The sequence below is a fragment of the Rousettus aegyptiacus genome, unplaced genomic scaffold (assembly GCF_014176215.1).
Source record: "Rousettus aegyptiacus isolate mRouAeg1 unplaced genomic scaffold, mRouAeg1.p scaffold_m13_p_12, whole genome shotgun sequence".
Classification (NCBI taxonomy): Eukaryota; Metazoa; Chordata; class Mammalia; order Chiroptera; family Pteropodidae; genus Rousettus; species Rousettus aegyptiacus.
Window position 1 is genome coordinate 24,182,481 of NW_023416287.1, and position 12,002 is coordinate 24,194,482.

General features: G+C 43.7%; 1 protein-coding gene across 8 annotated transcripts in view; it reads right to left on the reverse strand.

The window, feature by feature from the left end:
- Window positions 1–1,024: 1,024 nt before the first annotated feature.
- Window positions 1,025–12,002, reverse strand: part of SLC23A2 (solute carrier family 23 member 2) — a 112,230-nt gene continuing 101,252 nt past the window's right edge. For all 8 annotated transcript variants that reach the window (XM_016134384.2, XM_016134088.2, XM_016134531.2 and 5 more), the window contains 4 exons: window positions 10,688–10,817; window positions 9,815–9,952; window positions 7,600–7,695; window positions 1,025–5,801 (listed from right to left, as the gene is read on the reverse strand). In XM_016134384.2, coding sequence (XP_015989870.1) covers window positions 5,569–5,801; window positions 7,600–7,695; window positions 9,815–9,952; window positions 10,688–10,817 — 597 coding nt within the window. In that variant the 3' untranslated portion in view covers window positions 1,025–5,568. The remainder of the gene's footprint in view (window positions 5,802–7,599; window positions 7,696–9,814; window positions 9,953–10,687; window positions 10,818–12,002) is intronic.

Consider the following 12,002-nt stretch of genomic DNA (forward strand, 5'->3'; position numbering starts at 1 on the left):
TCTTTGTCAGTCTTAAATGTTACTACTACCCAGCAGTGAAGATGAATCAACTGGATATGTAACAATATGTAACACAAGTGAGTGAAACATGACGATACATACACTGTCACTCTTTTTACATAATGTTCAAAACCACGCAAAACTAAAACTAAATAGTAAGCTGTTTAAGGATGCGTCTGTATGGTAAACTTGTGAAGAAAAGCAAGGAAAAGGTACACCCCCAATCCACGTAGTGGTCCTCTCCTGGTGAGGAAGGGGGATGTACCAGGAGAGAGGCCCATGGGATGGGAATGAGAGTTGGCAAGGGTCTGAAGTACTGGTAATGTGCTGTTGTCTCAGCCGGGGGTGAGAACACAGGTATGCTTTGCTTTTTAAAATACTTTACACATACTTTTTCATGTACATAAAAATAATGTAAACATTTCACCTTGTGACTGGTTGTCTAGCAATGGCTCACATGCCAAGATATTGGGAACAGGAGGCAGCAGGTTGCATACCTGTGGGAGTAGCTGTGATGGGTCACTCATGGCCCAAACTGCCATAGATGAATCGAGGATGGAGATGGGAATGGAGGAGCTTTAACTTTGCTCTACATTAAGAAGTGCACCTAAGCACCTCTGGACACCTTCATACCCCACTGGGAGCCATGCCTCTGACTGAATAAGCTGATACTAGCTGCTCTCAGGCGGGGCTCTGAACCTTATCTGGAATCTACACCTCAGCACTTCCTGCTGGTCTAAATATTCAGATAGCCTTTCAAAAGGTCCCCAATTTCCAGATGTCACTCACCTAACGAGGCTCATAATTTCACTTCAAAGTCTAGCATGAATGCATCTCCTGAGGTCTTCCTGCCTCCTTAGATGTCCTCCCAAGGAGCCCATCAGGTTCTCCAGGTGCTACCCACAAGGATAACATCTGTGAACCTGTTTAACTGAATTTTTTTATCAGTCGATTTCCCTCTCCTAGGTGTAAGGACAGGTTTCTTAAAGACTAGCCATGGACGGATGCACAAGAACAGCAGAACTGTGTCCAGGAGAGCTTTTATTTGTACGGAACAGTTTTAAAAATACAGAATAAAATAGCTTTATCTCTACTATTATTATTCACAACATCTGGTCCAAATATTACATATTTTTAAAATACTTAAACGTTTAATGAAGCCATGTTAGAAAAACAATATGAAAATTCTTTTTAAAAACTCCATAAAAGAATTACACATCTCAAAAACAACCCCCCAAATACCCTCAGTATGCAAAATAAAAAAACGAAATCCCAGAAAGGTACATAGCCAAAGTCAGTCACAAAAACGCAAGGAAAATATAGGCATCCCCACTGTTTTTAAGAACAGTCAGAAATTTATTAATGTGTCAAACAAAGGTTCTTACAAACAAAGAAAATATTAATTTGAACTGTCAGTAAATGGCCACGCTGGTAAAGGTGTACTAAATGCCACACAACACACACGGAAATTCTAAGGATGCTGGAAGTTACCTATGTAGAATGATGATGAGGCACAGTCGAGAACAACCTAGAGAGACAGGAATGTGTGAGGCTGCTGAAAGGGGTTCCCAGTGCTAACGCGCTTTCTGGGTCCATGGGCGGAAACTGAACGCTGGCAAAAATGGGTGGTCTTCTTGCACTACTTGGGTTGTGCCTGCAATAGGGGCAGAGGGTGGGAGACATTCTGCTTTCTATATCCAAATCATCAGAGGACAGAGCATAACACATGCAGCATGGGAGACTCCAGGCTCTTCTGTAAAACCAAGGGCGGCTCCCTGGAGTACTAGGCCCTGCCAATGCTCAGGTGGCTGCGCACGACCCCGGAGTCCAGGGGGCACGGCCGGGTGTGCATGCCAGGCCTGATGTCAACAGCCGACTATACATGCAGAGGACAGTGGCCTGCAGGATGCTGCCTCTCTTCGCTCCAGATGGTCTGGAATGAGGTTTCTGCCACAGCTCCTTACTTGTCTTCTATCTGCAGAGCCTGGCCATTTTTGTGGCATCAATATTAAGGAAGGTTATAGTTGCCGACTTCAAGTCTAAGTTGCTAGTACCAATATTTCAGCAGGGACATGAATTAAAGAAATAACAACTTAGCTCATGGTCATAAAACATACTCATGGGTAAATAAAGTATACACACATACTAGAGATTCATCAATGGAGAAATTCTATCATCACATGACATTGTCATGAAAATTATATCATTCCCTCCCTGGAAAACTGTGATTATTATCCTGGGTAGAAATGTTATTTTACTATATGGAAATACTGCAATATATTCATGCATAAACCAAGCTGTCATCATGAAAGTCAGTATTCTACATTATAAAGGAAATCCTGTGTATGAATTTGTTACCATGAAAATGGGAAACCATCACAACCCTTGATGCTTCATTCTAGCTGACCTGGTTAAGCCACTTCTCTTCACTTGATCAATCATAAGAAACTTACTAAAAGTTACTATCTGAAGCCCTCTTAAGATTCTGTGCCAATGGATCTAAGTTTAACTCCCAAGTGAGAATGAGAATGAGAATGAAAATTGCTTACAAAGACTGAAGCCACTACCCATTGTTTTGTGAGCAATGTTAGATGTTTTTCTCAAAATCAGTGGTAGGAAAAAAAAAAATCTGTTTGGGGGTCTTCCTTACCCATCCCATACCCACCCATTGGGATATGGCTGCATCTACTGTCCCTATAAATACTTTCTACTTATTTTCCACATCAGGATTGCTCACATAAACCTAAAGATGGTGGGTGAGTGGTCACTGTGGAAATTAGAGACTGAATGCCCTGCCCAAGGATATTAACTTATTATTTTAAAACATTCTATTGGACAAAAAAGCATGGTGGGTGTGTGGCCCCAATAATGCAGGCCAATAGTATAAGTGGGAAGCACACAGGGACAGACCATGCATGGCCACATTCCCCCAAAACCTCCCCTTTGCGGTGTGCTTAAACCCAAGAAGCAGATGAATATATTTTCCTTTCAATGAGACTCATTCTGTTGCATATTTGCTAGCAGAAGGACAACTTCCTAAAAGGGCTGGTGGGTGCTACATGCGCAAGATTTATTAATCACGAGACTCCATCACTCAGGCGAAGGTGAGTTTCACAGGCTGTATAGAAAGCACCAGGCTCAATGGAGCCTCTAGTCAGGCTGCCCTCTTTCTCCCCACCTCCTGTCCCCTTCCCCCAACCCCACCCCACCCTAGGACAGGGAAGCTAAAGCTGGCCCCAATGGAACAAGAAGGGCAAAAGCCCTCTTTCCAATAGACAGTGTGGGTACAGGGCTTCCCTCCACATCTGAATGCTATCAGATATCCCCTGGCCCAGCACATTTGAAACCTCTCAATAAAACATGACTCAAGGAGGGGATTCAGAAGGGAGTGGATTTCTGGACGTTTGAAACACATACCCTGAGTGTTACCCACTGGGCAGAAGATGCCTGGTCAAGTTAAGTTGAAGGGAACTTATTTGTTTTTGAATTACTAATGCTTCGGATGTTTTCATCTGGGTACTTGGTCCTTCTGCTCACCTACAGAGCTAGAATATTGCAAATCTCTTGGATGACTAACAGTTTTTCCCATTTTTCAGAGCTGAGAAATTGGAGGCACTGAACAAAAATACCAATAGAAGGAACTGAGAGTGACTCAGTATAGGAGGGCTGTCAGCCTCGAGGGCTTACCAAGTTAAAGGAATGGAAATCCTTAACCAGTGTGCTTCAAAAGAAACTATGAATTGAATACACCTCAAAAAAAAATGTAACATACAAAATTAAATGTCATTTACAATCTAAGTTCTTTATATAATCTGCAATAAGGTCTTGGCTAAACAATGAAGTGGCTCTGAAGTGTTCTTGCCAGAACAAGCCTTGAAGCCCCCGACTTTCCAGGAGTCAAGGAGGCTATAGTGACAGAATGATGCTACCAGTGAAGCAGAGGCAGCCGCGGGGTCAGGGAATGCATTCTGTGGACACAAGGCCGCTGAGAACCAGAATCATGACCTCCCGAGGCAAGGTCACTGCTTTATGTCTCAGACTTCCTTTGGCTGAAAATTTTCACACCCAATTCGACTTTAGTCATTTTTTTCCCTGAAAAATTATAGTGTTATTTAATTAGAACTCAACAGAGGGGACCTGCTGCCTGCCTTTCTTTCTACTGTCTGCAATAACTAAACAAGAGAGGCAGCATTTGGCTAAGGGATCTAATTTATCTTCCCCTCTGCAAAATCAAGATCCAGTGGACATGCAACATGGCAACCTACAAAAAGTCTCCTTAATCCTTAACTGCCAAAAGTGTCTTGCAACAGAACTGTGGTGATGAATACACCAGGTTGCCAGACCATTCAGTATGGCAGTTCTGTTACCTGTCCTGGCTTCCCTTCTTCACAAAACAAATTCACATATAACATAACCCATGGTTGCTGGGCTCTGGTCCAGTAGTCAGTTTTGATAAATAGATTAGGCATTACAGTATTTACACTTTCATGGTTATCAAGCAATACAAAACACAACCACAATAATGGTTACTGGCTGTTGAAAGCCATGACAGCAAGCTTCCCTGATGGTGTCCACAGCTTTACAAATGCTGGTTCTTTCCTTAATGGGAGGGAGGGATGGGGCACAAGTAATAGAGATACAAGGTAAGAGGGTCACGTAGAAAAACACTGATTTCAAAAATCTGCTATAGTCAATAACATTAAATAGGAATAAAATCTTGTATTTATAGACACACACGACAATAACTGACATTCACGACAGCAGAGCCAAGACTCCCATAAACTGGTTGGCGCCCTTGTGTGGTAATCTATACCTGTTGCACCAGCCAGGAATGATAAAGACCAGACAGAACATCTCAGCTACTAGTGAAAGAGGCCAGTATGAAATGTGCTGGCCAAGCCTGGACCAGGGTGGCACTGAGACAGAACAGTTGAGGAGCTGATACTGACTTCAGGTACTTTCCCTTCCCCTCCCATCCCCTAAACAGCCTTCCAATCTAATACCATCTGTACAGACCTCACCTATGCACAGATCTGGGCATAGGTTAATCATGTCATTGTTTTTTTCAATCAGGTCAATAGTCTCCTCCAACAGGAAGGAGTATCCGGGAACACAGAATCACATTTAACCAATCAGTTAGGACAATGCGAGGTACCCCTTAACCACAGGAGGTCTCTGAGGTTCAGGATGAGGTCAAATTAAAAAAGCTGCACATTCAGGTGCTATACCAGAATAGAAAGCCCCTGGATCCTGGAGGTGGCTTACAGGAAAGGTAGGGGTAGTGGAAAAAGGAAAACAAGGACAGGAGGACAGGAACTTCGAGTTCAGTGACCATGGCCAGCAATGGACGTTCTCAAGGATAAGAGGTCGGGGCTTAAATAAGGAGCCAGGCGGACACCATATTAGACATGATCACCACCCACAACTAAAAAGCTATTTGCTATCTGTCTTAGCTCTGGGGTGCAGAATGTAAATGCAGATATACAGACATATATGTTACTGCTTGTTACTCAGCAAGGAACTACGGATTCATGCCTCACTGCGGCCGGGCCACAGGGTAAGCTACGGCTATACCGTGGCCTGTGAGTCCTCATCTGAACTCCGGCTGTTTGCACTCTTCCCAAGGCCTTTCCACGTATAGCCCACAAAGGTTGGGCTGATGGGTAAGTAGCTGAAGCATTTGTATTTTTTAATAACGTTCATGCCAAATGGCAAATCATAAGATTCCATGCCATCGAGCGACTTGCTCCCTTTGCCCACGCCCTTCTTCCATTTCCTGATTCCTCTTTCCTCTGGAGTGCCTACGGAACACACACACATCAAAAGAAAACAATACAATGTTTAGTTTTAACAGTTCCATCAATATTAGAGATTGTCCAACACGCTGCCCCACAAATCAAACCTGCAAAGCACCCTTGATGGCACTCGGCTATCCAGGTGCCCAAACCAGAAATCTAGTTGCTGACCCATCCGTCTTCTTTTTACTCTATATGCAAATGATCTCTTGATGCTTTTGCCTCCTCTCTGTCCTTCCACATGACCTGCGTTCTCAATTTTTACAACTGAGGTCTGGCCCAGGCCATGTCATTGCTTTCTTTGGTCATTAAATCAGTCTCTTAACTGGATGTCCAGCATTCCATCTCATCACACCCTCTCCCAAATCTGTTCTCAAGACTGGGGGTGGGGGGAGGGGAAGTCTCTCTAAAATGCAAATCTGATCTCATAATGGGGCCCACGAGATTTTTTATACTACATACAATACCTTTACCAATTGGTCATGGCAAACCCCAGCCCCCGCCCACACCACCATCCAGACCTATCAAGTTTTATACTCTCCTCTATTTTAGAAGGTGTGTGCGTTCTGCACTTGTCATGTATTCCCTACTTGCCATGCTACTGTGAGGACGAGCTTCCACTGTCAGGGAGAAAGCTCTGGGCCCACAGGGCTCAGCAACTCCCGGACTTTACTTTTCTGACTGATGTGGTCCATGGCAGTGCTGGCACCTGCGCTCCTGGTGACATGGACACCTAACGACAAACACTTCTGTGCCCGAGCCAGGGTGATGAGCCTGAGTCCATGGTGCAGTATTTAGGGTCCTCATTATTTTCTTACATCTAAGCTACTCCTCCCTTCAGTATTTCTGCAATGAAGCTGACTTTAATTTCCACCTGACTCCTGTGCCTCTCCCTCAATTAGTTCTAACTTTGGAGAGAAAGAGGGTGTTAGTTATTGACCCCCATAAACCTAATACTTTCCACCTATTCATGCATGTGATTCCCTCTGCTGATGTGCTCATCCCCAGTTTTCAACCCCTCGATTGAGGCTTTTTAGAGGTGGGTTTTAAGGATAAAACTTCAGTAAAACCGTCAAGCTCAAGAATAAGCATCATCCTTCCTTGATGGTAAGTGAGTCTACCAGTAAGTCTGTGGCAGCATTTCACAATGGTACATAGCAGCCTCCTCTCGGAGGTTGGGAAGGCTGCAAGGCAGGCCCGTATCACATCCTAGTCCATCACCCAGTGCTTCGTACAGAATGCACCCAGCTGAGAAACATGAATTATGAGTATTTGAGAGATGCTGCCTAGGTATGTCTCTCAGTCACTGATCCTGGTGGAAGCCCGTGCCCACGTACTTGCTGGCTCTTGGTCGTAGGCAGCTGGGGCCTGCCTTAGGAAGGACTCATCTGAAGGACAGGCACTCCAAGGAGAAGATGTGCTGTAGGTTACTACGAGCTGGCTCGGAAGAGTGTGTGAACAACTCAGTGCAACCGCACTGCTGGGCGCTGGGTAGGGCTGTGTGGGGAGGGCAGGCAGTCTGGACTGTGCCCATGGCATAGCACTGCCATTTAATAACCAGCTGTGAGGAATTTACCTGCTTTCTCAGAGAAGTAATTCAGCAAGGAGGTAAACGACCCAATAAGTTTATTAACAAAAAACTGATTAATAAAAGGAGGCTGGGAGTGTCATCTTAACCACTTTAGAAAAGGCAGTTTTAATCAGTGATGGCTTTGAACTTATTCGCTCTTCCTGTTTCTCCTATTTATTTGGCAGAAAAAGTAATCCACACATGTAATAAGCACGTTTGACATATACCACATACCTGGGATGGTGTTGTCCAAAATAAAAGCCACACAGCCTCCTACAAACATAGCAGTTGTGAGAAGAACATTCAACACTTGATCGATTCCTGTTATCCCTAGAAATGAACATAGCAATATGGTCACTGCCAGCCAGAACAGGCTTGCCCTTGCCTTTGAAAGGAGCACTGTTGTGGGCCTTAATCTCCAGTCAATGCAGTGCATGAAAGTGTAAATTCCTGCTGTTCATAAATTTTTGCCATAGTATAAAGTGATGCCTTATACTATGAATACCTTCAACAATGATCAAAGGGCATTCTATAAGGAAAATTCCCAACAATGGTGCACAGATGGTAAATCTAACAGAGTGAGTTTCGCCCTATAATGAACTATGGAGCCATAGAGGATATTTACAGATTTTTATTTAAAACAAACAAACAAACAACAAAAACAGTATAAAAGATGGCTGTTGTAAGGGTGAAGGAACTACAAAGTGAATAAAAAGACAACAAAAATATGTGTGGTATCTGCAAGCAAAGGTTTTTAGAATCCTGTGTTACTAATATGTGCTTGGCTGCTTTTAATTAGGAGCAACTAGATGCAGAAACAGGGCCTCACACGAATGTGATATATTAAAATGTCAAAAGGAGCAACAATCTCCTTGTTATTAGAAGTTCATATGCTTTCTCTATTTAAAATACATTAATCAGCAATTCCACTCCTAGGTGTATACTGCAAAAAATCAAAAACAGTTACTCAAACTAATACAGCTAACCCTCATTAATGGCAAAATTTTTTATTTGTGAATTCACCTACACATTAAAATTTATAGTAAAGCCAAAACTTCTGGTGCTGTCACAGTCATTCTCGGTCACGCACAGAGCAGTAAGAAGGCTGTGATGTGCCTTATGGAGAAAACAATGTGTTAGGTGAGCTTTGTTCCGGCATCAGTTAGCAATGGTTCAGGATTTGCTAAATCCACAGAACGCAACTACCATGAATGAGAACTGGCTGTACTTGCACATCAATGTTCACAACAGCATTAGTCATAAGTCAAAAGGTAGAATCAACCCAAATGTCCATAAATGAATAAATGGAGAAACAGATTCTGCTATATATATATACAATGGAATATTATTTAGCCATAAGAAGAAATGAAATACTTATACATGTTATATCATGGATAAATCTTGAAAACATTATGCTAAGTGGAAGAAGCCAGACACAAAAGGTCACATATTGTGGGATTCCATTAATATCCAAAATAGGTAAATCCACAATAACAGAAAGGAGACTGGTAGTTGCCAGAGGCTGGGAGAAGAGGGACGATAGGAATTAACTGCTTAATGGGTATGGAATTTTATTTTAAGATGATGAGAATGTTTTGGAAACGAAATAAGAGGTGGTGATTATAAAACATTGTGAATGTACTAAAATGCCAGTCCACAGCCATGCTACCCTGAACAAGCCCTATCCCATCCGATATCAAAAGCTAAGCAGGGTCGGGCCTGGTTAGTACTTGGACGGGAGACCACCTACGAAGACCAGGCATAAAAAATAAAAAATAAAAGATTTAAGCTGACAAGGTCCTTGCAACCTGTGAGGTCAACCAAGGGTTGCCTCACCTAAAAAAAATAAATAAATAAAAATAAATAATAATAAAATAAAATGCTGCTCACTTTAAAATGGTAAATTTTATGTTACATGAATTTCACCTCGAAAAATATGCATATACATAAAATGGTCCCCAATTCTGCATAAAATGGCAGAGTAATAACTATTTTTTAAGATGGTTTCCCTTTACTCATTCTTCATGACGTTGAGGTAGTAAAATAAAATAGCCTTATTCTGAGAAATCAAAAGGTTTTACACAGAGGCATTCTCCCAAAGGAGGGTCCTGGTGGAGGGGGGTGGCGGAGTGGGAGAGAGGGAGGGAGGGAGGGAGGGAGAGAGGGAGGGAGGGAGGGAGGGAGAGAAGGAGAGAGGGGGAGAGAGAGAGACAGACAGACAGACAGACAGACAGACCTTAACATGCACATCAGTGATGTGCACATGCCAGCTTACGTGGGAAATACAAAGGGCTTCCAGATAAACTGCAGCAAAGTGAGATCAGAATGAAATACACAAACAGTCGACAAGGCAATTCCTGAAGTTCCAAAGTCCTCCCTGATGAAGAGCTGTTTGTGAACTGGTAGCTATAGTTCCAACTCCCCCCAGGGTTCAAAGTGTTTTGCCTACCTGTGACGAGAGGGTTCTGTCTGAGGTAACTTGGAAGGACCAGCCCAAAGAAGATTGAAAATCCAAGCACAAAGAGGTTCCGAGAAGAATTTAAATCAATGAACTGCAGGTTAGAGAGTCCAACAGCTGTGATCATACCTAAGGAGAAAACATCATCCATTAGCTCACATGGATGAGCTTACAGCATGGGTGGCAGATGACCTACAGCCATCAAAGGCAGACTTCCTAAAATGTCCTTTCTCTGGCCCATCAGAAGTAGAATACCAGTGCAGTGACGGACAGGGGGGTTAGAATGTGATCACCGGGGTTGCAGATGCAAATGACCTTCAGTGTAAGCACTCCCTGGGTTTATTTAAGGGCATAAACATCACACTAACTTTCTTTTGACCAACAAACAAAAACAAAAAAACCAAAAAACCCCAACTAAGGACATTAGTTCCCCCTTGAAATCTCTATGCACACATTGTAATTAAACTGGGAAACTCACCCAAATATTTGGTCCCTGATTATAACTAAATGGCACAAAGATCAGAGTCTCATTGTAAAATGGTCAGTTTTAAACAACCCATTCAGGGGGAAAGACAGGTTGAGTTAAATCAATTAGAAATACATTTAAAGAGACTAAATTTCACCTTGTTTTTTCCGAGCCCCATTATTCTACTTTTGGTTCTGCGCCTTCAACATAAATTCAGTACACAGTGATGCAGGTTTTTATGTTTTGAAGGTGTGTACTTTTGTATTTCAAAACAGAAATTTATTGTTACCTCCAATTTTACTGAAAAGACTTAACTAGCAAAAAAACATAACCCCTATGAAAATGGGAGGAAAAGGAGCCTGAGAGAGAAGCCAGCTATCAAAGAAATGGAAGTTTACCAAAGAGAGTACAGAAGAGGGCGCCAAGCACAGGATCCGGGAGGGAGGCGAAGAGGGCGCTGAACTTCCCGATCATGCCCAAGGCCAGCATGAGGGCGGCCCCGTACTGTATCACCCGTCGACTGCCAACCTGTGGGACACACCAGAGGCAGAGAAAGGCGTTCATCTCAAGTCCGGCATGAATTCCCCAGGTCCCTTGGTCACAAGTGTGACAAAATCCTAATTTAAAACCTGGGTTACTTTTAAAATCGTTAGTTAAGAGGGATGAATTTCATTTTATAATGAGGAATGATCTCAATGCCCAGTTACTATAAATGACCATAAAGACACTAGAGTAAAAAGATCCCGTCACCTTTCCTCATTCCTGTCCTAGCCCTTCCCCTCCCCTTCACTGTGGGGGGCCCCCAAGACCTGGCCTTTGTTTCTCTTGGTACTGGGTGATGTCACCTCCGCATGGAACTGCTCCTGCACTCAGACCATGGGTTTCAATGGCTGGGGTGAACTTCTGGTGTTTCAAATGCAAACTGCAAAAGTTATCTTTTGCTTCTGCTTCTCTTTTGGTTTCCAGGCATCACCCTTCACCAAGTTAACCTGCCTCAAAGCAACTCCACCTTCCCTGCACCACCAACCAGGTAAGACCCCAAAAGTTTCTGGAATTTTCTCTCATGTTGTCTTACCTGTGAGAGGGGGCACAGACTAGAGGACACAGACTGCAGAATTCTTGAGCCCTGCTGCCTGGCTGGCATCCCCACCCTACATCTATCCATGTGACTGAGGCAAGTGACTTAGTCTCTCTGGGTAGCAGGATCCTCACCTCTTTAACTGTGTGGTTTTGCTTCAAGGATTAAATGAGACATGTAAAATAGTTTGAACAGTGCCTGGCCAGCATTGGGCTATCTGACAGCTTCCTACCTGGGCTTGCAGCTTCTAGCCTTTTCTCTGCCCTCCTGTCCTCTCCACTGGGGTGAAATGACCTTCTAACACGCTGGCTTGGGAGGTCATCCCCTAAGTCCTCTGGTGCTCAGGAAAAAAAAACACGCTTCTCAGGCTCTTTCCAAGGGAGCCACGACCACTGTCAAGTTCCCTGTTCCCTGTCCCCTGTCCGGCCCCAGGCACACTGGGGGCTTACCACCTTACCCTCAGTGTGCCAGGCAGGCAGGCCCAGGCCTGCCTGTCTGAAACACTCTTTCCCACATCCCTCTTCTGGCTGGTTCCCAGACACAGCCTTCAAAACTCGACCCTCTGCAAAGCCTTCCCTGATTCCGCAGCTAGGCTCCCCTGACTCTGGGCTTCTGCTGCGCCACTTATATCATTT